Source organism: Peromyscus maniculatus, chromosome 13 (assembly GCF_049852395.1).
Source record: "Peromyscus maniculatus bairdii isolate BWxNUB_F1_BW_parent chromosome 13, HU_Pman_BW_mat_3.1, whole genome shotgun sequence".
NCBI lineage: Eukaryota > Metazoa > Chordata > Mammalia > Rodentia > Cricetidae > Peromyscus > Peromyscus maniculatus.
The window spans coordinates 25,028,201-25,053,772 of NC_134864.1; the positions used below are offsets into that span (position 1 = coordinate 25,028,201).

The following is a 25,572-nucleotide window of genomic DNA, read 5'->3' on the forward strand; positions in this document are numbered from 1 at the left end:
GATAGTTCATCAGTTACTCAAGAGCACACACTTTAGTGGTGATTACTAACTTCTACTGGTTGTAATGACATAATTTTTAAATGTGGCATATTCAGAAGTTTTAAATTGCAAAACTGAGCACTTTTCACGCTTCTAAATAGGTAAACCTACTTGTAATTTATGTGCAAGAACACTAACACTGTTATTATGCGGAGTGATAATTGACATTCTTTTTTTTCCTTATATTTACACCATGTCATTATAATTAAGAAGACCTCTTTGAAAGAATATTTAGATCGAGTCACCTGAGCTATGGCAAGGGAATGTTTGCCATGTGTATTAATCACTGCAGTGGGTGGTGCCACCAAAGTCAGGCAGTTCTGTTGTTAACCCTCTCCCTGATGGCTCTTCAGAGGCTGAGGACTTTGAGAAGGCAAGAAACCAGCTCCACTCCCAGCAGCTCGGGAGGACTGTGGTGGAGCCTCCTCTGCACCTGCCTCCTAGCTTAGCTCTTCATCCTGAACCCTCCAGAGTGGAAGGTGGCAGGTCTATCTGCTCCCCAACATTCATCTATTCATTCATTTACAGACTTGAAACATTTGTAGGGTGCTTCCGACCATGCCCAGCACTGTGTTCTAGGGGTTCTCCTTGGTAACTCAGATGCTGTGATTACCCTGTATAGGGTAAGCAGAGTGGTACATAATGGCAATCTCAGTTATGATGAATGTAATTATAGGGATGAGTACAGTGTACAAAGGACAAGTTCATCTTCCTGTAAACTCTACCATCTAGACTTCAGCAAAGCAAATGTGAAAAATCCCAGACCCTTTGCTTCTTCCCTCAGTTCTGTGGTCACCTGCCTATCCAGCTGCACTTCTGAAGACATGACAATCATGCTGTCCTCTGTTCTGTGAGGTGACATGTCTGCAGGGTCCCAAGGATACTTACAGGGCCTTTTGGACACTGTTCTTGCTAACCTGCCTAGAACAGGACTGAGTTGCCTCTGTGCTGGGTTCTCTACACATCCCCACCTGCTGGTTTCGTGAATGGTGATTGAATGATGTGCTGTGGCTAGCAGATGGACCGGAAACTGATTTTAGGACTGGGTGTGGTAGAACTGAGGAACTCAACGATAAAAACATACCAGCTAAAAACACTAACTATGGAAGAAACAAACACAATGCTAATATCAGAAGCTTTGTCAGGGAGAAAGTTCCCCAAAACCTTTCAAAATTCCCGAGGAAAGAGATGCTGAGAAACCTGAGAGGATCCGAACTCTATAAAGAAACAGTTGGGCCCTGAATTTGGGGGTAGAACCTGACTTAAGTCCTGTAGCAGGAGTGCTGGGAACCCAAAGAATGAATAGACAGAAGGCCTGTGAGGTCTCTGGAGGTTAGGGGGGTAGGGGCATGGGCTCCTTTGTGCTTGATTCTGTACATTGAGATGAAGGACTTGGATATATACAACAAGGAAACTGAATATTTTGGGTATGGAAACAAAACAATTTGATTGGTTTAATAAAAATACCCTCTTGACGGGCAGGTAGGACTTTAATTTTATTGTAGGGGCTAATAAGGGGAGTAGAGAAACCACTTGGAAGTGTTGTAGGATCCAGTGGCTAAAGCTGTGGTGTGGGTGATAGAATATAGTCAATGTCTCAGACTAAAGCAGGAGTGGGAGGCATCAAGAAAAGAAGAGAATGGTAACAGGAACAAATTAGACAGCAGACAGTGATGGACTGCCAGCATGGTGGAGCCGAGGAGCCACCCCATTTGGTCAAAGGATCATCTCCCTCACTGAAAGGGAACGGGATGGATGAGGATGCATTTAAGGATGAATGTGGACATTTGAAATGCTCTTGTGGACATGACAGAAGTAGGGTATGAGAGAGGTCTAGGCTGGGATAGAAATTGGGGAATAGATATGAAGATGGTACAGGGGACGACGATTCTAATGAGAATTCAGGTAACATTAGTTAAGAATTGTGTCTATCTGTGCCTCAGGCCAGAACCTCAAATCTGAATATTTGTTAAGTGTCCTAAGTCTTGTTTTCTAATCACAGAGCAGCCAAAGCCATCTGTTGAGGGTGGCCCATAAGCCTTACATGGTGACAAGTCTTGGATGCTGTGAACCTCCTGTTTAGTTTTAAACCATGATTTAAATATGTCATAGGCAGAGGAACATTTCCTGTAATCGCATTGCCTTTTGGAGGACCGAGTGATGTTTTAATGTTCTTTCGGGTCCCACTGTGATCTGTCACCATTTGGTACTTGGTATATTTTCCAAAAGAGACTACTGGAGAGCACAGAGGTGTGCCTGAGAGCATGTGAGCATTCATATCCTGGCAAAGCAGGGTCCTGGCTCTACTAGCACATACTAAGCAAAGCCTTCACCAAGGGGCTCAGTGACCACCGCCAGGTGGCCCCAAACTGCTGTGGGATGTCTTTCTGTACACTGTGAATATATGTTGCTCTGATTGGTTAATAAATAAAGCCGTTTGGCCTATGACAGGGCAGCTTAGAGGCAGGCAGGAAATACAAGCAGGTAGACTGGAAGAAGAAAGGCAGAAGGGAAGAGACTCAAGATAGCCGCCCAAGGAGCAACATGTAATGGGATGCAGGTAAAGCCACAGAACATGTTGTGATACATAGATTAATAGTTGCAGGTTAATTTAAGATATAAGAGCTAGCTAGCAAGAGGCCTGCCATAGACTATATGGTTTGTAAATAATATAAGCCTCTGTGTGTTTATTTCTGAGTGGCTGCAAGACTGGGCGGGGCACAGGAAAACTTCCAGCTACACCAAACTGAGTCAGATAGGGGATTTGTAACTGTGTTTTAGCTTCAACCCTTTAATAATTTGGTAAAAATTACAGACCCTGCTCCTCTTTCTTTATAAAATACAAGTAAATTCTAATTCATACCTTCCTTGAAATTATGAATTATCCTATCTACTTCTGAAGACAAAAATATGCATTAAGGGTCAGAAAGTTCATATGTCCTATCCCCTAAACTTACAGGACTCTGAACATCAGAAATTACAAAGCTCCCCAGGACTAGGAGGTGGCCAACTCCACAACTGCCTCCTGCCACCGAAGTTGCAAGCAGTGAGCGGTTGTTGGCCTGGGCATCATTATTCAATGTACTACAGTATCCCACCAGGCTTAGGCCAGAACATAATACTTCCTTCCAGCATTTCATACTTTCAGCTGGTCATTCAGCTAGTACATACTAAGTACCTATTAGGCACTAGGCAGTAGAGAAAGCAGAGGGAGGACTCCCAGAAGAAAAGTTTGGGCAAGCTCTTACACCAGGACTACATTGCTGGCTGAGGGCAGAAAACGTTTTAATGAAGCCACTATAAAGAACACCGATTGCCCTCTGGTGGGTCCCAGTAATTTTATGGGATGCCCCCAGACAAAAGCAAAGTGACACCTGAATGAAGTGGTGGGGATGAAAGGTGTTAAACTGGTGAGATGGAATGGGCACTTGCTTATATTGGATGATTTCTGATTGCAGTTAAGTGCCTGGAATCTTCTAAAATTATCTTCCCCTTTTCTCCTTAAAGGCTCCAACTCTACGGTGCCAGTTTCACAGAGAGCCAAATGGAATAGCCTTTTAGGGGGCTGAAATCTTATAGGGAGCATGAGTTGATGGTAATTGCAGCCAGCATAAAATACAGGTCTTTAATTGGGGTCTGAGCAATTTACTCTGTGAACACAAAGGAATGGATAATTAAATTTGATTTCAGGGGTGAGAAGGGCCAAGGTACTTCACAGGCAACTACAGTATTTGAAGGAAATACTAAAAGAACAGCAGGAGTATACTATAGGAGGGGGTTGGGTGAGTGCTGGAGGAGGGCAGGGGCACATGAGCAAAAAGTAGAGTGGTGTGAAAAATTCAGAAGGCTCTTGGAGGAAAACCAAACCCTGAGGACCATGGCCCATTAAATCCAGGAGAAAAAAATGCAAGAAGAAGTACTACTAATAAATAATAATTGGGATGAGATCCAGGGGTAGCTGTAGTTTCTTTGATTTCTTGAAGAGTTATTTATTTTTATTCTGTGTGTAACGCATGAGTGTTTGATTATATGTCCATGCACCACATGCATGCAGTGCCCACAGAATCTGGAAGAGGGCATCAGTTTGGGGATGGGAGTCCCAGATGGTTGTGAGCTACCTTGTGGGTACTAGGAATTGAACTCAGCTCCTCTGGAAGAAAAAGCAGTGCTCTTAACCACTGGGCTATCTCTAGCACCTAGTAGTTACCACTTAGAAGAAAAAGTGGGAAGGTTGCTTTACTTTGAATACTTTTGTACTTACATTTATTCTGAAAGCATTATTTATTACAGTTACAACTTGACCAGGTACTTAACATTGAAGCTAAGCTTCCTAACATGGCTCCTCAATTCCCAGCTCTTCTTCAGGGTTACCAAGCTCAGACAATGGTAACTAAGTGCACTCAGTTATCCAGGCTCATGATCTTGAGATATTTCAACCCTTAACATATGACTGGCCCCACCAGCAGGCAACCTTGGGACTATTCTGCTTTACTCTGTGTCAAACTTAACTTTCTGTGCAAGTCTCACATGCAACTGAGAGTCTGGGAATGGCACAGATTAAATTTTTTTCACAGTTCTCAGGCAGAGAAGGTGAGCTTCATTTCGTGGTTTTTTAAATCTTCTTCCGAGATCTTATACATACTGACTACAAACCTATAGATGTGTAAATCTCTTGGCCATAGGTCTAGAATTAACTACAGACAACTGAGAGAAAAAATTAGTGAGATGCGGTATCTATATGTTATGCATTTGGGAGTATTATTCACTGATAGATCTTTAGAAATAGGTACAATATCCAAGTTTAAATTGTTGTAGGCAGTCTCACATTGCCTACGGAAAAGGCAGCATATATTTTCCACCAACAGTCTATATATGTCCGCATTTCTCCATGCCATTGGTCAAGTTATACATTATAGAAATCATATAAAGCCAGATAAACATTTAATTGAGATTATACAAAATTAAACAAATTTATTTCCTATTTAAGTTTCTCCAATTATTATTTACATTTAGTAAAGATGCTATCACATGCTTCTAGGCTGGTTAGAGTTCCTTCTGAGCTGCATCCTCTTCCTCATTGCATGTCTCCCTCTGATGGGCTCTTTGTATTATGCTCATCAATCTGTCTTAAATCTGTATAGACCATAGCTATCAGCCCATCTTATGCCATGAGTGTTGGAAACGATCACTCCAAGCATTCTGTTGACACTGAGACTTTTTTCATGTCTTTCATCATTATGTAGTTTAAAGCCTTATGCAAACAAAATTCACTGATCTTTGTTCACATGTCTCCCAAGGCTTTTTGTCCATGTTTGGAAAGATGTAATACAAACATTCCTCTAATTTTTTTGTTAGAGAGTTCTCATGAGATTAACTTTGCATATCAATCATGAAAGTGTCTTGTATTTATTTTTGCATTATGGAAGCTGGTGACTTCACAGGGTGTGTGCAATTACAATCGAACATGCTTTTGCTAACACTAAATGACGTCCATCTAAATTGATAAATAAAACTGCACTGCAGTTTCTGACTTACAAACATTTGAACTTGCCTCCAGTTCTAACAGTGGCTAACTCTAAAAAGAAAAACTGGGATGCTTATTCTACTTTGAACACTGGCATCCTTAACAGGTTCAGCAGGAGAACAGTATTAATTTGACAGGAGAGCCATTGAGGATGGACATAATTACCAAACCTGGATTTTTCGGAAGATAATTGACAAAATGAAATGGCTCAAGTGAAATGTGGTTATGAGAAGGTTAGATCAGAATGATGGCAAGGCAAACAGAAAGGAGAGGCAGATTAGTGAAGGGATGGGGGAAGTCAGAATGAACAGAAGGATGGGAGACCATGTACTGCTGTCAAGTTTAGAAAACAATGCTGTTAGCGCTTTTCAAACACCAATGCTTTAGTGTACTTTTAGAAGGTAGAAAATAACCCCCCCAAAAAAAACCAACCAAACCCAGCACCCGTATTCTTATCTATAGCAGACAATCTAATTTCTTTTATCTTCAAATCATCTAAGTATGTTAACAGCTCTCAGGGAACAAGCATTCACCAACGCTGGTAATCGAGACTCAAATGTCACCATCCACTGTTGTGAGAGTCCCTGCTTCTTTAGGGGCAACTGCTTAGCTTTCATAGCATGGCGGCATCTGTTTCACACGAGTCTGATCCTGAGAGAGGGGACACAAGCTGGCACCACACTGATCATCTGCTGCAGCAGCAAACCAGGCACTCACATAAGGCAAGTGAACCATGCCTCGTGAGCACTGAGGTCTCAGGAAAGGAAGAGCCCCTCCTGGGATGCCACCCAAGCCCTGCTTTGAGGAACCTGGGACTACTCTCCTTCCTATATGTAGAAACTAGGCAGGAATGAGAAAGACTGGTTTGGTACCCAGAAAACATACTGAGTCATTTAGACCCAATTCAAACATTTGACATTTTCCCTTTGGATTTGCAGAAAAATGAGCCAACCTGCTCTACTTGCAAATAGCTGATTGCCAGAACCTTGATTTATGGCATATCCACACATCCGTACTGTAGCTGCATTTAGATCAGTGTTCAGCCTAGGACAGCCTGGTTACTAAGTCAGAGAGATTAATGGGGTCTTCCTTTGAATTATCATCTTCCCTGTTGTTTTCATGCTGAAGTTACTTATCACACAAAGATAAATGTCTGGTGGGATTAGAGAGGAAGAAACTCGCTATCATTTTCTGTTTGTCTAGTAGCAGCCGGTGGCTTTGGGGACAGGCAGGCAGGGCAGACTCTTGGGTCTTAAAATGAACTTCAAAGAGTAGCTTTTCCAGTAAAAAGTCCTGATATTCTTAGATTAGAATCTGCAAAAGCAATGTCCAAACATGGTTAGAGGGACCCAAATATGAAATATTTTCATCGTGGAGGAAAAGAAAATCGACCCTTCCTGACTTGACTATAAAACACCTCCGTAGAAGCTGAGCCATGGATTTCTGCAACTTTATGTTTTTACAATAAAACAGACACTAAATGCAACATTTTTCTTTTGGCTTTCTTCACTTTGATTTAGATGATGATGATGATTATTATTGTTATTGTTGTTTTGCATTTCAATACCAACTTTTGGAGGGTGTGGGTAGCAGCAGTGTGAGGCTGTGGGGTCAGCAAGAGGGCTGGTGGCGATCATCGCTGACAGCTCCTGGGCTCAGACTCCTGTCAGGGCTGCGGAGAGGCATTCAAGCAGATCCATATGCAGATCGGCCAGAATTTTTAGCACGCTTACAACATATAATTTTGTTGAATTTGCATTCAAACAAATGCTAGTTTTAAAAAAAAGAAGTGTACCTGCTTGTTTCTATGACAACAGGCACAATGAAATGATGCTCACAGTGACATGAAGATGGCTGTCACCCCATTATTGCTATGATTTTTTTCCTTGAACAATTTATCAAATTCTCTTTTGCTACCATCACTCAACTGTTTGATTTGCCTCAGCAGACAAAATGGTGTCAGTGAATCTAAGGAGCGTGCATTGATGGGAAGGGACCCCCAAAAGATTATTCCACGGTTACTGTGTAGACAATTTTTTATTGACTTTATAATTGGATAATCAGTGCTGTTTTACAATCAGTGGAAAAATAGTTCATAGGCCGGGCGGTGGTGGCGCACACCTTTAATCCCAGCACTCGGGAGGCAGAGCCAGGTGGATCTCTGTGAGTTCGAGGCCAGCCTGGGCTACCAAGTGAGCTCCAGGAAAGGCGCAAAGCTACACAGAGAAACCCTGTCTCGAAAAACCAAAAAAAAAAAAAAAAAAAAAAAAAAATAGTTCATAGCTAGGAAATAATGTGACTCAGTGATTGCTTCCTAATCAATGTATGTTTCAAAGTATTTATTATTTTCAATAAAAGTGACTTCTAAAGATGTTATACTGTATCTTAATATGTAACACACAATACACAATGATCTGACTTATTTTAAATATGTATCTTGAAATTATGGAGTTGAAAAACTCATTTTTCATCTTTTGTTTCTATATAACAATTATTATGACTATATATAAACTCTCCAAAGAAACATGAAATTATGTTTCTAAAATGCCAGAGAGCTCAGATCATCACAAGACATTATGCTTAAAAAGTAAGTTACCAACAAATAAGTAAGGTACCTCATATAAAGTGATGACACCGTATGTTTGTGTTGGCTCTCTCCATTGAAGAAATATCTTCTCCTCAAAGGTACTTCCTTGGATGGATTCAGTGGGAACAGCACCTGGGACTGAAAAAGATGTTGAGAGATGAATGGGTGGGTCATAAACCAACCCTCCCAAGGAGTCATAGCTACTCATGGATGTTGCAGATCCTAATGGTCTATAGATAACATTTGCATTTCTTTTCAAAATATGGAATCTAAAGCCATTTAAACTATACCGCTCTTGTGAAATGATTGAATCAGTTTTTCCCCTGTAAGGTGTGAGTCAGTTACACGAAGCCCACTTATTTTCCTTTGTATGAATTGTTTCCATTTTTCCAGAAGGAAGGAAGGAGGATGTGTAGCCACAAGGGCTTCCCAGGAGTTCTGGAAGGAGTGATGGGTGGTAGTGCCAGCTCGCAGAGATGTCGAGAATGGGAATGGTGGCATAGACCTGTAAATCAAGCACTAAAGAGGCTGAGGCAGGAGGATAGAGAGTTTAAAACCAGCCAGAGTTGCACATGAAAAGATCCTCAACATCATTAGCTGGCTGAAAACTGTCAGTCAAAACAATATTCTAGTCCAAATGCAGTACTGGGCAAATGTGAAGGCATTCAGTAACTCTAACAATCACATGGCAGTTCTTCAAATTAGTCAACATACAAAGATACACAATGTGACCCAGCCATTCTACTATCTGTCATCTATCATTGCTGTCTGTCTGTCTGTCTATCTATCTATCTATCTATCTATCTATCTATCTATCTATCTATCTATCTATCTATCTATCTATCTACCTATCTATCTTCACTTCACTTCATTTGTTCCATCCATTAATCCATCCATCCATCCATCCACCCACCCACCCACCCACCCACCCACTCACCCACCCGTCCACCTACCCATTCACCCTCTAATATATCTACTGATTATTCAAGATAACTGAGAACAGGTCAACTCAGAAGACTGTACCAAATATTCACAGTAGCATTATTCTTAACTGGAACTACCCCAAATGTTCATCAACACATGAATGGATAAACATTTCAATAAAGATTTGAAAAAGGAGGCTGGAGAGATGTTTTAGACTGTGCAAGGATATGAATAGCCTTCTAATTGTCACCAAGTCTGTCTCAGACTGGACGGATGCCTGGAATTTCAAAAGAAAGTGAAGGATTTCAAATTTGAAACTCATTTTTATTTGAAGGCATGCTTATTGGTAGAATGAGAGCTTTTGTATTTAATCCAAATGGAGCCAAGTATTTAACAGAAAAGCTTTTTATTGATGTGCATGGGGTGGGGGTGACTTCTATTTAAGACTCTCCAATAATTAAAAATATGCAGTTTAGACAGCTGCTGGTCCTGCTTGGATTTCACTTGCTTCATTTCTAAAATGATGTTGGATTTAAGTCAATTTCTAATGTATAGCATCTGAATAATATATAATATGGAAGTAATCACTCATTCTGGGCTGAAGAAATCAATAGAAGATTATGTTGAAACAAAGTATACATAGTATTAAGAAGTAAGTTCCCAGGAAACACGACTCCAGACTCTGGGCTTTGACTGCTCATCACAACCAGAAGCTGAACCAGGCTTCAGCTGGTTCAAGCCTGAGGAAATGCTACCAATCCTGTCCTCTCTGCCTCCAAAGTGTTTCCTATGACATCACCCTTTCTCAGCATCAGCACAGCTGTATGGGTGGATGTTTTACTGCATGATAGTTTACATTTGAAAATATTTATGTAGGTTCAGGAATGAAGAAAGGAAACAAGAAATCAACCTAAAATTGAATGGGATATATTCAAATTATGTTGATTTGAAGGACATCTTGATTGGAAAAAAAAGCAAACTTTTAAAATGCCTTGGAAGAGACATGGCAAGTGAAGGTATTGTAGAAGAAGCACCTTACATGGGGCTGACGAAATGACTCAGTGGATGAAGGCACCTGCCACCAAGCTGACAGAGCTCCACACCAGTTTTCATCGGAAATGCACATGCACACCATGGCACATGTGAACCAACACATACAGTCACGTGGATACATGCAAAAATCAATAAATGATGTAATAAAAAAGAATGCTTGAAGTGGACCCATCCAAAAAAATTAAGGCTTAGAACAGGAAAAATACAGTTGGCTTTTTTTTTTTTTAAATCAAGGAGACTTAATAGAGAAAATAAAATGTCGAATGAATTTAGGTTGAAGATTTGCTTTAGATATTCTAGAATTCTGGATTTTATGGAAGTAGCCATATCACCTATGCTGTCCAGTGATACTGCTAATGATGATCAAAAGATAATTTCCATGCACTTCCTGTTACTAAACATTTCAATAAACATGTGATTCCAGAACAAAATGATGTTGGGTAAACTAGAGTCACAAGAACTGTTGCTTTTCTCTTCAAACTTGGTATTGTTTGACAATTATTCTGTTTGTCTTTCTTCTCCCCATCTTCTTTGAAGTGGGTTTTTGTTTGGTTGGTTATTGAGAAAATGTAATTTGCAATAATAGTTCTTTTCTAATTAGCTGAATGCTGCTGAGCTACAAAACAATAGGTTTTTATTTGCAAATAACACAAGGCTTAATTCCTGAGACTAGTGAGATAATTTAAATAAACAAACATCCAAAATTAGCGAGTCTGACGTTTTGACAGGATTCCAAAGAATTCCTAACTTGGTTCTCACTTTGAAACTCCAAAGGAGTTGGGCAACTTCTTTTCTCTGCCAGTCATATCTGGTCTTGATGAAATGGCTACATTTTATCTCCTGTTGACTCAACAACAGTGTTAGTTAAAACAGGAATCATGTGTTTATCAGTAACATTCTCTCATGTCATGCAAGGACTGATTTTGTATTTTTGGACGTTTATCACATCTTGTGGGGCATGATTATTGCTACAGATGAAAAATAATGGTTTATTCTTAAAGGCGGTTTATACAAAAGTAAATGATAACATATTATAATAATATGTTACAGCATACAAACTAAATTTATAGCACACACTCTAGACGTCAAGCAACGTCACAGAGAAGGAGTGGGAAGACTGTAAGAGCCAGACGTCAGAGAGATCTTCCGGGCAAGCCACAGGCATGTGATCACAGGCTCATGCAGGTGGAACTCTGGCTCTGGTGAGTCTGTGATGGATTTGATTGGAACAATGAGAACGAATGCCATGTAAAGATGTTCAGATAGCAGTTTGTGGAACTGATGTAATATCTCAATCCAACATGATAATGAAAATGTTAAGAACTACTTAAAATACTATAGAATTTCCATATAGAAAAGTGCCACTTATTAGTCAAAATAAGATTTGGAGAGTAAGCACTGACTATGGGCCTAGCACTAAATAGAAGCTCATCCCATCTCCTCTAAAGCTTGCGGAACATTCCAGAAGGGGTCAGGAGGATAAGGTCAGGGGTCAGACAATAGCACCGTCTGGACTCACAGAACTATTGCAATCATTAACTCAAAGTTGTAGTTCCCTATAGCAGACCCACACAAGACGAGCTCAATACTCAAAGAAGGCAGAGGGGGCACATAGCTATATACACTCTCAGAAAGAAAGATTCCTGGAGAGGGGAAATCCCTATCTTTAGTTGTATGTCCAGGGCTGAGGCCACCAGGCTCCAATGGACATCTAAACACAAGGTCCCACAGATTGCCCTGGTTAATCTCAGTGGGTCATGGAATAAAACAAATCGAGATAGATGTAAGGGAGAGAACTGTGAGGGACTGTGGAGGGTGGACAGAGTGACAGGGCTGTGGGAGATGAGAATGGTCAATACAAATTGTGTCTATGTGTGACACTGTGAAACTGAATTATATAAAAATGAGAAACCTCGGTCTCTGTCCCTTCTCTCCTAATTAGTGCTTCGGAGTAGGAGCACAGACATATTAAGCTCCACGAAGGCGACCTGCCACCTGTTTTCAACATGCAGCTCTAAAAGTCAAAGACACCCAAGTTGTTTTGGAAGAACATATTTCACATAGACATATCAGTTAAAAGCACTCACGGTCTTCATCCGTCTGTACAATGAGTTCCTGACTTTCCTTGCGCCCCTCGGGGTTCATGAGGATGAGCTTCACGCTGACATTGGTGTATGGGGAGAGGTTGGTGATTGTATGCTGAGGGTGTGAATTATCCGTATCCCAGCTCACTTCTTCTCGCACCTGCTCCTGTCCTCCCACCTGGTAACAGTAGTGCACCGTGAGATTATAACTATGGCAACGAGTTACATTGTATCCAAATGGCTCCCAGCGGATGGTGATTTGTCGAGACTTGACCTCTACAACTTCCAGTTTTCTCGGGCCACGCATGGGATCTATTTTGAAAGAGTAGAAAGACACATGGGAAAAGAATTAACAAGGTGGAGTCTGTACATCAAAGAAACTTAAAACACATGCAAGAAATATGTGTATTTTGAATAATATGAATTAAAACATATAAAGAAAGAGTAAGCTTGCTTTGGAAATGATGGCACTAAGAAAAACCATACAACCATTATTGAATACACCATGAGCCCTGTCATGTTGCAAGGGAGGCCCTTTCAGGGTTAGGCAAAGACTAAGCTAGAACGCTCTGCTTTGCTAGAGCCATGGTTCATTGATAATTTCAAGTTTTATTTTCCTTAAGTGTGGTTGCCATAGTGAATGCAAGAGAATGACAATTGGTAAGGAAATTAGAAACTTAAGAAATGACAGTTAGGATTCACTAGGTATTTAAAACAATTTGATGAACTGGATGCTTCCATCCCCAATGCATAAATCTAAGTTCTGTGTCTTGATGACTTAGTCAGAGTCAAGGCTAGACTGTGGCACTATGATTCTGATGGAACAAGGAAACAGTGCTTCAGGATATTAATGATTTCTAAACATGATGGAAGAGTGCGATGTGTAACAGCAATCCCGTGTGTTTCATTTTGAGACGGGGTACTAGGAAGACATCTCCGCCTTTATTTCCTAACCTGTGTGGGAAGAGGCCCTGGGCACAGTCTCCTGTTCAGCTCTCCATGGATACCGTTGAAATTAATAAAGATTCAATTCAAAACTCTCTATGGGTACCATCAAAATTAATAAAGACTCAATTTGAACAGGAGAAATTTCTTAATAAGGAGAAGTGATAGTTCATCCACCGATGTGACATCTCTACAAGCTGTAAGGAAAACTCACCAAACAAGCGCCAGGGCAGGGGGCTGTTTCTGTCTTTACAGGAAAACAGAAATACAAGTAGTCAAAAGTCCTTGGACAACTAGCCCATCAAAAGAAGGGAAAGCTATCAAAAAAAAAAATTACCAAGCAAAGAAAAATCTGACCTGATGGTACAAATACTCTAATTGGGGTAAAAGCTCACTATCTAAACATCATTATCTTTTTACTTCTCAAAAAAGTTGAAGTCCTAGTCAAAGCTGGCTTTAGAGTTGGAGTTTGGCTCTCTCCTTCTCTAAGTCTAAGTATGTTGTTAAAAAAAAAAAAACTTAAGAGTTTTTGTCTCGTATCGTAAGAGTCATCTGGTGTGGGACAGAAGAAAACCCAAAATGTAGGAACTATTGTCACAATTCTCTTTCTTTTCACACTTATGTTCAACTCTTTGGAACCTTCTTTAGACACATTACTATCTTAAAATTTAAACCTTCTGTCTTGATATTAATAATGTTTAAGTTTTCCACAGCGAACAGTAAATTTTTCTAACTGCCATTTCTAAAGTCTCCAGAAAGATGATGGGGCCCCACAACAATGATTCTACCTGGTTTACAATGATGCCAATGAGCTGATAAACACCACACAAAGATTGGCTTTGGACTGCAAACTGTTCCAGACAGTTCCAAGGTGGCTAGCTGAGATGGTTCCCCATCTTAAACCTCTAGTCATAACTTCAGATAAGCTTTACCCATTACTCTGAGACTGGTTACAAATGTTACAGCTAGTCTTCATGAAACTTAACCATTGTTCTAATTTTTACAGGATCCCACAGGGAGACCTTTGCCCCCGGACAGCAGGAAGAAATTCTAAGAAAATGAAACCCCCCTCTCCCAACAGGCTTTTGCTTTCTCAGGGTTATGGATAATTATCAGCTGTTAGGAGTTGGATATAAATTGTTATAGGGTTGGGGACAGAACAATAAAGTTGGACTCAGGAATCTCATTTGGAGTAGAAAAAAGGGGGATAGGTAGAATAGGAAATAAAGCAGATTATTGTATTCACTTGTAAACTAAATTAGCAACTTTCAGTTTTAGATAATTTGCATTAGTATGGATTTTTGTATATTGTTACAAATGTAACATTATTTTTCTATTCCTATTTAAGATAATTTGTATATTGATACAAAGTCAAAACTATATTTGTCATATTGGATATATGTCCCTACTTCTGTTTAAAATATTTTTGTATGATACAAATGTAAAATTATATTTGACATACTGTATGTCATATTGTATGACTGTATGTATGTTCTACTTCTGTTTAGGATATTTTGTAGATTGATTCAAATTAAGGATATTTTTGCCATGTTGCACTGTACATTTCTACCTCTAAGATATTTTTGTATATTGTCCAAACTCAAGGTCATTGTCCTTATACTGTACATCTGTTTACAGACTGTTTAATTTTATTATGTGAAACCTTAGTCTTTAAGCTATATAGGTTGATAAGAGTTACAGGTTAATAGTCACCCATGCTTGTTAAACTTATAGTCATGTTAGTTAGGTTTTCTAGATAAACAGAGATATATTTCAGATGGATAGATAATCTTCGAACACTTCATAAATCTATGGGAGATAGAATTTGAATGTTTTAATAACTTAGAATTCTGTTGACATGAGACATTATTGCTCCTAGCAGAACAGATCTACTCCTGAAAGGATGATGGGCATCAAAGACACTCCACATGGAGTTTGTGTTCTTCTTGGTAAATATGCCCTGTAGGGCAAAGTACTGCACCATGCCTTGACTGCTGACAGTAAGCGTACTGTCTAATCTGGACAAGCAGGACACAAGAAAAAGCAACTGTTGAATCTTGCCAAGATAGGGTAGGGCAGTCTTTCAAATTTTCCTGCTTCTGAAAATGATCTGTAAGATATTCTAGCCTAGGCTACTACATTTTTCATGCACTAAGCTTCAATACATGCAATTTCTCTCTCACTGTGACTTGAGAGCTTAAAAAAAAAACTTATATTTTACAACACTGCAAACTTTAAATGGGTTACTTAGTGGCCATCAAGCAGAAGCAGCCAACCTCACCTCAATGACAAACCAGCTTTAGGTGCTGTATTGTCTTTAGAAAGTGTTAGGACAATTTAAAAAAAGCTATTCTAGCCTATAGCCAATAGAGGATGATGTCCCAACAATGCAGAGAAAAAATGGGTGACTATTCAGGCAGTCAGCTGGTTCTATCATTTCTTGCATACTTTGGAAGTTGCTTGCTTGCACTTCCTGCTTACTCAGGTAATATTTTCCCCCCTCAGGTCTTTGATGGGGTTGAAGACTAGATAGCTATAGTTACAATCCTCTTGTATCTTAACTAAGAACATATTGGGTACTAGAGTTAGATTCTTCAGGACGGGACAGCTATTGGAGTAATCTCTGTAATTTGCTATTTACTATGTTCTGGACATTTCCTATGTTTCTTACTTGATGTTCTTGTTGATTGTAGTTCCACTTTTGTTTATGTTATTATGCTTTTATCTCCTGGACAATACTTGATAATTGTTTATATTGTATATAGTTTTGTATTAGGTTTAGAACCCTTTTATTTAGACAAAAAAGGGGAAGTGCTGAGGGTATTCATTCTGTTCAACCAATGACCTTTGGGCTATCTAGCCTGATGGGAGTGGCCCTTTCTGGATACATGACTGGTTAAAACTGAGGAGGAGGTGCTTTGGTGCTCTCTTGGGTGGTCTGAAACAGGACGGTGGGTTCCCATCACCCTTAGGTGGAGCAGAGGATGATAACAGCTGAATGAGTAGAGGTGTTTATTTTGTTCCATATCTGTGAGTGCATTATCCCCATTTTATAACTTAGTAAATTCCCGAGATCCTTTAATAGACTCTCGTGGCTTGGCATAACAACCACCCTCACTGGAGGGAGCCAGAAATGTATGTGTCTGAAGATGGCAGCTTCCCTGTGTGTCTGTTTCTAACAATAATCCCCATGCTGCTTTCTCTACATAAGTTGGAGACCAAGGACAAGAAGACCACAACAGTCCCAGGTAACCGAGTGGCATTTGTATGGAACATTCCTTATGGATGAACTATTTTTTAAAATATTTAAATTATAAGAATTATAAACCAACTTTTATGCTGTGGATATTGCTCTGTATAAATAAAATGCTGATTGGCCAGTGTAGCCAGGTAGGAAGTATAAGTGGGACAAGGAGAGAGGAGAATTCTGGGAAGTGGAAGGCTGTGCAGAGAGACACTGCCAACCACCATGATGAGAAGCAGATGTTAAGATACCGGTAAGCCACGAGCTATGTGGCAACTTATTGATTAATAGAAAGGGGTTGATTTAAGATATAAGAACAGTTAGCAAGAAGCCTGCCATGGCCATATAGTTTATAAGAAATATAAGTCTCTGTATGTTTACTTGGTTGGGTCTGAGCGGCTGTAGGACTGGTGGGTGAGAGAGATTTGTGCTGACTGTGGGCCAGGCAGGACCAGGAAAACTCCAGCTACACTTTTAAAAATTACAGATGTTAGGAAAATATCATCAATAAGGTACTTAGAAATAACACTGAGGCTTCTTCCGGATTAGTAACTTTTCCTAACGTGAAGGAAATGTTGCATTTTATTTGATGCTTCATCACTCAGATGTTTATGGAACCTTTCAAGAAACCCAAGATCTCTTACAATGAGCAGGCATCTCTTCACCATCTTCCTGCTCTATTACGTCTCCACAAGGACTGTCCTAAAGTGCTTTCCCCCAAGGTGTCCATCACTGGACTAAATGACCGATTGCCTAGATATTAAATAAGCAGTGTAGTTCTAATTTGATCTGAATGGAAAACTATTATGCAGTACATATTTCATGCCTTACCTACACAAAGGCTCAGGATTATAAAGGTAAGTGGTTTTTTGTTTGTTTGTTTGTGGGTTGTTCTTTTTTTTTTTTTTTTTGTCTGTCTACTGGTAAAGTTTTCACAGAATGAATGCTTTCCTTTGTTAGTGCCCTGTAGAACTGCAGCAAGGCAAAATGAAGTTTCAAGCTTTTCATTCATCTGCCAAGAAAACTGGTACGCTAGTGGAAATCAAACATCTCCTTGACCAAGTATCTAAAACCAGTATTGTCATGAGAGTCATAATTAACAGTCAACAGGTGTGTTGCCCCAACTCCTGGATGAGGAGGCTGGTCCTCACTGCAGCCTCATCAAGTTCCAGATCAATCCAATACAAAGCTATTGTATTCAAGCATCTCAATAGAGTGGACTCTCCCTAATTAAGGATATCTCTCACACTCCAGCAAGGAGCAACACCTAGAAGTATATGAGCAGAACAGATTGGACTCAGTCATTAAAACATTATTATTGTTATTAAAAACAGTAACAGCAAAAGATGACATGGGGATGGGAGGATGTGGGGAAGTAGGAATGTACTGGAAGGAGTTGAGGGTCAATATGATCAAAATGCAGAATTCTCTGCATGAAATCTTCAAAAAACTCCAATAAAAATATTTTTAAAAAGAACTCTCCCCTTGTAACTTTTTAACTTCATGTTGAAACAAAAGCAGGCACACATTATAGAGAAACTGCATTTAGAATTTTGGTCCTTTCCCAGGGTACCTATTTGCAGAGTAATCCAGCAAAGCTTCCAGTCACCTCAGTGACCAGAAGGAGAGTCCACAGCTACTCCATAGGGTACTGTCGCTAATGTGTGGTGCTCGGCAGGTTAGATGGATTCAGAGTTGCAGCTTATGGAGAAGCAATTCTATCAGAAGTCACGACACATCTATTTCCTCGTACACTCTCTGTAGGCTTTTATCAGTGGTGTGTAGCTCTGTTGCATCTACAGAGATGTTGACACCATTGTGGCAAGGTCAATGCCAATGGAGGTAACTTTGAACCCTATCTACAGGGCATCATTATAAAAGTCACCTTGACTCTAATTCCCAGGCACTTCTCTTACTGGTTAAAAGCTAGAGACAGAGTTTGAATCAACAAATTAATGACTGAATGGTCTACTGTTGTGGGATACTCTCCTTTTCTCTTGCTAGGGCCCAGAGGCAAAGTTAAGTAAGGTGAGGTAGTTAATCAATCAATCAATCAAACAAACAAACATAAAACAACCAACCAAACAAAAATACTAACACATCAGCAGCTGTAAGAGGATCTGAGTATTAGAATACACACCTGATGATCTAAGGGCAATCTCCAAACCAAAAACCATATGCAAATTTAAACGGAACAGGAACAACAAATATTAAAGGACAGATACACCCCAGAATGTAAATGGCATCCCGTGTGCTGTCAAACATCTGTGAAAGCTTTCTCTCCTTAATGACATTGTGGCTAGGTCAAGTCCAGTGACTGAGCCTTTGGCAATTCATCCCCAGTAACCTTCTTTCTCTTTTCTCCCTCCAGTCTGTAAAATTTAATCTGAACCAGCCATGCTTTAAAAAGGCTTGCATCTTAAGTTAGCATTTTACGACACCTTCAGTTTCAAAGTTTCTGCAGAAATATTTGCTAACTGTGAACAAGCCGTTCCAAGGGGACACTGAAACCAGTGAGTTACACTGATGATCACTCAAGACTCGGAAGGGCATCGTTGGAGAAACGGATCACACAGTAGCAACTCCATAACCAGGAATGTGAGGCTTCAGCAAGGCTAATTGGAACATATACTGCATTCCTGAGAGTACAGTAGAAATAGCACCCGCACTCACCAAGTTCCCTCAGCATGCCCTTAGTGCCATTCTATGGGAGCAATATAGATCTCCTCCAGTTAGATAACAGGGTAATAAACGATATACCCAAGACCAGCAGTTACAGGATATTTGCTCCTCATTCCTCTCGAATCCCAAAGACAGGGCTGAGAACAGGAATCGATTCGGAGGCCATTTCTCTTTGCACTCCAACCCTATCAGGACTCACGGACACACCCTGCCTTCTTGAGAGGGGCATCGTGATGATCCCCATTGGTGTGAAGCATGGGGCCAGCTCTTCGATGAGGAGATCATTGGCTCAAGATGAGCCAACCAGAGAGGCGTCCCGGTGAGCACCAAGGCAGCCACTGCAGGAAACTTAGGAAGCTCAGGTGACTCCCACACTGGCCCAGGGCAGTTTTCATTTCCTTCTTTTTCTAGCAGATTGAGCCAGGCTTCCAGCAGAGAAGCCTGACAGTTACATTCCTGACCCGAGGGACCAGCCAGCCCAGTTCTAGCCTCCTAGCTCTTAGTATCCTATTTAATCAGCCACCCTGCCTCCTTCTCCCTCATCCCCTTCTCTCAGAATAAGGGCAGAAGCTGACTGATAGGATCAATTTCCATCGCAGGCTCAATTCGCAGCCCATTTCTCTGGAACTCTGCACTTTACCTCCTATTACTTCTGCCGTGCTTTTTCAGAAACTCAATTTCAGAACCGGTGAGAGATATTTGGGCGTAATTTTAGGATCCTGTCATCGATAATCAAAAACATAGATTACAACCAACGCTCCCGCTAACAGGTTTCGCTTTCCTACCTCTTCGTGAACCACACAGGGGTCTATTACAATACCAGGAATAACACCGGAATGTAGGGACAGCCCCCTTAGGACCTCCAGCTCTTTCGTTTCTACTCATGAGTCTCACAAAGGAGAGCAACCAACATAATAAAGCTGCCGCTTCATTTACTTCACTATTCAGCTAAATCAGAGCAAAGTCCCCATTAGCCCCTGCTACTTTGGCCCTACCCTGCGGTTCAGTATTCCTAAGCAGCCACGATTCCAGGCCCATGGCATAGTCTGCAAGTGGCATGGCCATGGTTCTGGAACCAGTCAAAGTACTTTAAAGTGTAAAATGCATCTTTCCCAGACAAGCTGAAAATTCTGAAATAAATTAACTTTACACTCCCCTATGGACATCTGTATCCTGGGATGCAATTTTGCAATTTGATGCATTCAAGCTTGTTTTATACTTACTTTATACTCAGAACAATCTTTTCTGCTAGATTTTTTTTTTTTTTTAACTAACAGATGCTACATTAATACCTGCTACAGTTGATCACAATTAGAACCGTAGAAAACCGGGGGAGCACCTGTGGGCTCGAGAGGCAGGAAGAGCCTCCGTTCATGGTCAGTCTGCACTGCATGGTGCGACCAAGTCCTCAAAAATGAACAAGAAAATCAAGCATCAGGGAGAAGACGTGCTCCTGAAGTGACATTTTTACAAGCGTATGAACATCCCACATAAAGGAAGACTAATTCCATTTTCTAAGGAACAAACGGAGCTTCAAAGGTCCTAGTTTTAGGTCCAGCCTGGGCATGCAGGCCTGCAATTTCAGCTGCCTGGGAGGCTGGGGTAAGAGGGATCTCAAGTTCAAGATCTGTTAGGGATCCAGGATGAGTTCAAGGCCAGCCTGAGCAAGCTCACAGGGGGTAATGGTAGAGACTGAAGAACTCAACATCAGGAACAGCTGTCCGCAGGAATAAATGGGTGAAAGTGCACACGGGCTCAAGTATTTTGTTCGATTCCTTGGCTTAGTTGGGGCATCGTGCCAATGTCCAGCATTTGATTGATAAGGGTGACTAGTCTAATGCCCGGGTGGCTGTCTGTGTGTCAGTCACTTTGGCCATTTTCATTTCAACTCCAACAGAGAGTTGGGATTTTTTACTCACATTTATGAGACACTTGAAGAATTACCGTACATAGCAATGTGATTAGGATGTACCCTTCTGCTGGGAACAGAGGCTTTCTTAGACAAAGGACTAAACAATTCCTAAGAACTTCCAATATCATCCCACAAGTGAAGCCTGACAAATAAAGCTTGCCTGAAGATCAGAGGGCACAGCTAGCCACTAGTTAACCATAGAGGCCAGGCAGTGGTGGCACACCCCTTTAATCTAGCACTTGGGAGGATGAAGCAGGAAGATCAGGAGTTCAAGGCTAACCTGGGCTACATGAGATTGAACTAGTTTAAAAAAGAAACAGAGCCAGGTGGTGGTGGCTCACACCTTTGATCCCAGCACATGGGAGGCTCAGACCTTTAATCCCACCACAATCCAGAGTTGGAGACAGAAATATAAGGCGAGTGGAGACAGGATATCAGCCCCATTCAATCTGAGGACTCATAGAGACAGGACGACCCCCGTTCAGTCAGATTTTGTAGAGGTGAGAAGTCTCTAGTAGCTGGCTGTTCTGCTTCTCTGACCTTTCAGCTTTCACCCTAATATCTGACTCTGGGTTTTTATTGTTAAGACTAAATAGATTTATACTTCACTAGAGGGTCTTTTCCAGCAGAGTTAGGAGACCCTGGGAGAAGGGTGTGGACCATGGAGTGTTTACTTTGGGTGGTGGTTTAGGCTGGATAGTTAAAAAAAAAAAAACTTAGGTCCTGGGCAATGCTTACTACATGTCTGTAGGGGGAAGTTTCTCGGTCCCGCCTGGGCCCACAGTCCAGACAAATCTCTCCCATCCACAGTCCTGTAGCCATTTATAAAATAATTCCTCAGAGGCTTATATATTAATTACAAACTGTTTGGTCTATGGCTCAGCCTTCTTACTAGCTAGCTCTTACATCTTAAATTAACCCATTTCTATTCATCTGCATTTTGCCATGTGGCTGGTGGTTTACTGGTGGTGCTCTGCCATGTTGCTCTTTCCTTAGCTGATGGCGTCTGCCCTGACTCCGCCTTCTTCTCCCTGCATCTCTCTTGGATTTCCTGCCTGGCTCTTATCCTGCCATACCATAGGCCAAAACAGCTTCTTTATTAACTAATAATAGTAACACATATTCACAGCATACAGAAAGACCATCCCACAGCACACATCCTATGGGAAATTCTCTTAACCCTTTTTTTGTTTTTTATGGTTACTTATTTCTAAGTGATGGGTTTGAGGAAGAGAACGATATTAGAGAAATTATTTTGGCCACTCCACGTAGTTAAAAGGATATTTATTTAATGGCGTAACTCACAAATTAAGTAATGGGTAGGTCGCAGGGTCTGGGGAAGGTGTATTGCAATCCAGCGGTGTTCTCCGGAGCTCTGCACAATCCACCTTTCACTGTCCTGGCACCGAGAGAGCGCACAGAGAGAGCGCTGGCCCATCCAGCTCTCGGGTCCCCAGGCGCCTCCCCTCGCCCCGCCTCATAGGCGTGACAGTTGCCAGAGTCTCAATGGGGGTTGGAACTTCCAGATCCAAGCTGGAATGGCTACCCACTACACCATCCCACAGCACACATCCTATGGGAAATTCTCTTAACCCTTTTTTTGTTTTTTATGGTTACTTATTTCTAAGTGATGGGTTTGAGGAAGAGAACTGAGAAAAGAAAGAGCAAACAAAATGCACCACTGAGGCTCTCTAAAAGAAAGCAGTGTGGGCACTGAGGACACACTGAACCCTAAGAGTAGTCACTAGATTTTCTTCTGCCCAGATAAACTTTATCAGTTGGAAGATATTTTTCTTTTAAACATGAAGTATTCCTCTGTGAGTTTTTATAAAAAGTTTTTAAAAATTTAAATAAGAAGCCTTTAAAGTACATTGAAATACATGGACTAAAAGAACTCCCTAGCCATCTACTATGCCTATTAAAATCAAGTGCTAATAGTTTGTGTTTGTTTCCAATAATTTTTAAATAAAGAAATAAAAACAAAACATTACAAGCTGGGTGTAGTGACTCGTGGATGAAATACCATACTCTGGAGATCAAAGATGGCCTAGGCTACGTGAGAACCACAAGAAAGGAACACAACCAAAAAGAAAGCACATAGATTCTTTCTACCTTCCTTCTGTTTAGCTGTACTATGTAGAATTCTTGAAGACTTGTACATATGTTACCCTTATTGACAACTTGAGGTTTAACTCAATACAGGCAAGATAAAGCATGCATGCATATATATACACACAGAAAGACACAGACACAGATACACATACACACACACACACAGATACACAGAGAGACACAGACATAGAAATACACACACAGAGACAGACAGACAGACAGACAGAAACACACACACACACACACACACACACACACACACACACACACACACACACAAAGTTTTAACTGTGAAACAGAATTGCATTAATTTGAAAACAGCCATGGTTAACATCCATCTCCCTAGTTTGAGATTAGTAGCGGCAATTACTTTAGGTGAGTAATGGTGCCACAGAAAGTATCCTTCTACACATGTTGTCTTGACCACCGTTTTCCCAGGTTGAACTTAGAAAGTCTTCTGATGATTTGTTGATGTGTTTCAGTATAATGCACCAAGTCAAATTGCTCTCCAAAGAAAAGCAATGCACAGTTGCTATACTTCCCCCGTAGACAATGTATTTCAAAGGATAGATCTTTATCTTGTGTGTATGGCTGTTTTGTGTGCATGCATGTGTTTGTCACATGCGTATCTAAGACAGATCTTTAATTTTATACACATGACTGTTTTTCCCACAAGCCTGTGCAACTCGCGGCAGCTGTGGTGATTCAAACAAGACCTGCCCATCAAACCAGCCCACACAAAAGTCTATATAAATGAGAGCGTATCTTCAGTCCACGGCCATGGGAAGAATAGAGGCAAGACAGGGGCAAGGTGAAGACCAAGGAAAGGTCCCCATGCTATTTCAATATCTGATGAAACAGACTTCAAACCAGAACAAGTCAGTAGAGATATGGGAGGACATATTCATTAAGGGAAAAACCCACTAAGAGGATACTGTGATTCTAAACACTTACAAACTGAATGCAAGGATTCCCAACTTTATAACTGAAACATTACTACAGTGTAAATCACAGGTTGGCCCTCACACACTGATAGTGGAAGACCCCAATACCCTGCTCTTGCCAACAGACACGTCATCCAGACAAAAACTAAACAGAGAAATGCTGCGGCTCACTGGTATCATAAATCAAATGGATCTAACATATATGTACAGAACATTCCACCTAAGCACTAAAGAATATACCTTCTTATCACCTCATGGAACTTTCTCCAAAATTGATTGCATAATAGGACACAAAACAAGGACTAAAATATAGGAATATAAAAAATAAAAATCTAAAAAAATATAAATAAGTAGCAGAAATTAAAAAACTGATCTGTCAGTAATGACAATTTAGTAGATGCATTTCTTCCCAAGAGAAAGACACATGTGCAAAATCAATATAAAATCAATATCTTGATACTGTGTTTGCAAATAATACTTTTCAGCCATAGGTAAACAGAAAGTTGAAAGTAAATATTAACCAAAAGAAACACTGAGTATATAATGACAAAAGTATGGATTCAAGACATAGCACGGGTAATTCTTAGGAACATAATAATACTGTGTTAGACTCTCTAAAGTAAGTGACCATCTTTTTAAAAAGTTTGTTTTTTTTTAAATTTTCTGTACATGAGTGTTTACCTGCATGCATGTTAGTATACCCTGCGCATGCATGGACAGGAGAGGGCATCAGATTCATTGTAACTAGAGTTACAGACTTTAGTCTGTATGATCTTAGCTGCATGAGCAGCCATGTGGGGGCTGGGAACCCAATCTGGGTCTTCTGCAGGAGCGGCCAGTGCTCTTAAGCTCTGAGCCATCTTTCCAGCCCCATGTAATTGATGATCATAATACCAAAACCATCATCGAATGACTGTGTGAGCAATGTACTTCATTCTCCAGCACAGACATTAACATTACACACATAATATTCAAAGCTATCCTTAACCACACGAAACAGTACATGGCAAAAGTAATTATAATGATTCACCATTTTAAGAAAAATCTATTAATGTAATTCATCACACCATTCAATTGGTCCAGAAAGAGTGTTCACTAAAATATTCACAATTTAAAAGGCATTAGAAAATTAGGAAAAAAAATGTACTTACTTTCCCAACCATGATTAGCAAGCATTGTTCGTTGTATTAACAAGTTGGGCTGCAACATAAGCTGAACAGCCCTTTGTTTATATGCAAAGCTTCCCTGTCATTCTACTCAGTAAATAGTAAAAGGAGCGGGAATGAAAAAAGGATGAAATGCAACTTTGTATCTGCAGAACTATATAGAATACAGGCAGTGTGTGTGAGTTTTAGTACACATAGGGGCTCCACAAATTATAAAGAGTAGCAGATGTTCAGCAAGGTGGCCAAATATGAGATTCCTATCCTAATTCTCTGTATTTGGACATATTAATAACAAACAGAAACTTAAAATTTCTTTTCCTTTACTACAGGGACAAATGATATAAAGTGCTCAGGCA

General features: G+C 40.5%; 1 protein-coding gene across 9 annotated transcripts in view; it reads right to left on the minus strand.

Annotated features, from left to right (window-relative positions):
* The window catches only part of Ptprm (protein tyrosine phosphatase receptor type M), a 706,714-nt gene that overhangs the window by 278,445 nt on the left and 402,697 nt on the right, over positions 1-25,572 (minus strand). For all 9 annotated transcript variants that reach the window (XM_042259959.2, XM_076549820.1, XM_076549821.1 and 6 more), the window contains 2 exons: positions 12,215-12,523; positions 8,179-8,288 (listed from right to left, as the gene is read on the minus strand). In XM_042259959.2, coding sequence (XP_042115893.1) covers positions 8,179-8,288; positions 12,215-12,523 — 419 coding nt within the window. The remainder of the gene's footprint in view (positions 1-8,178; positions 8,289-12,214; positions 12,524-25,572) is intronic.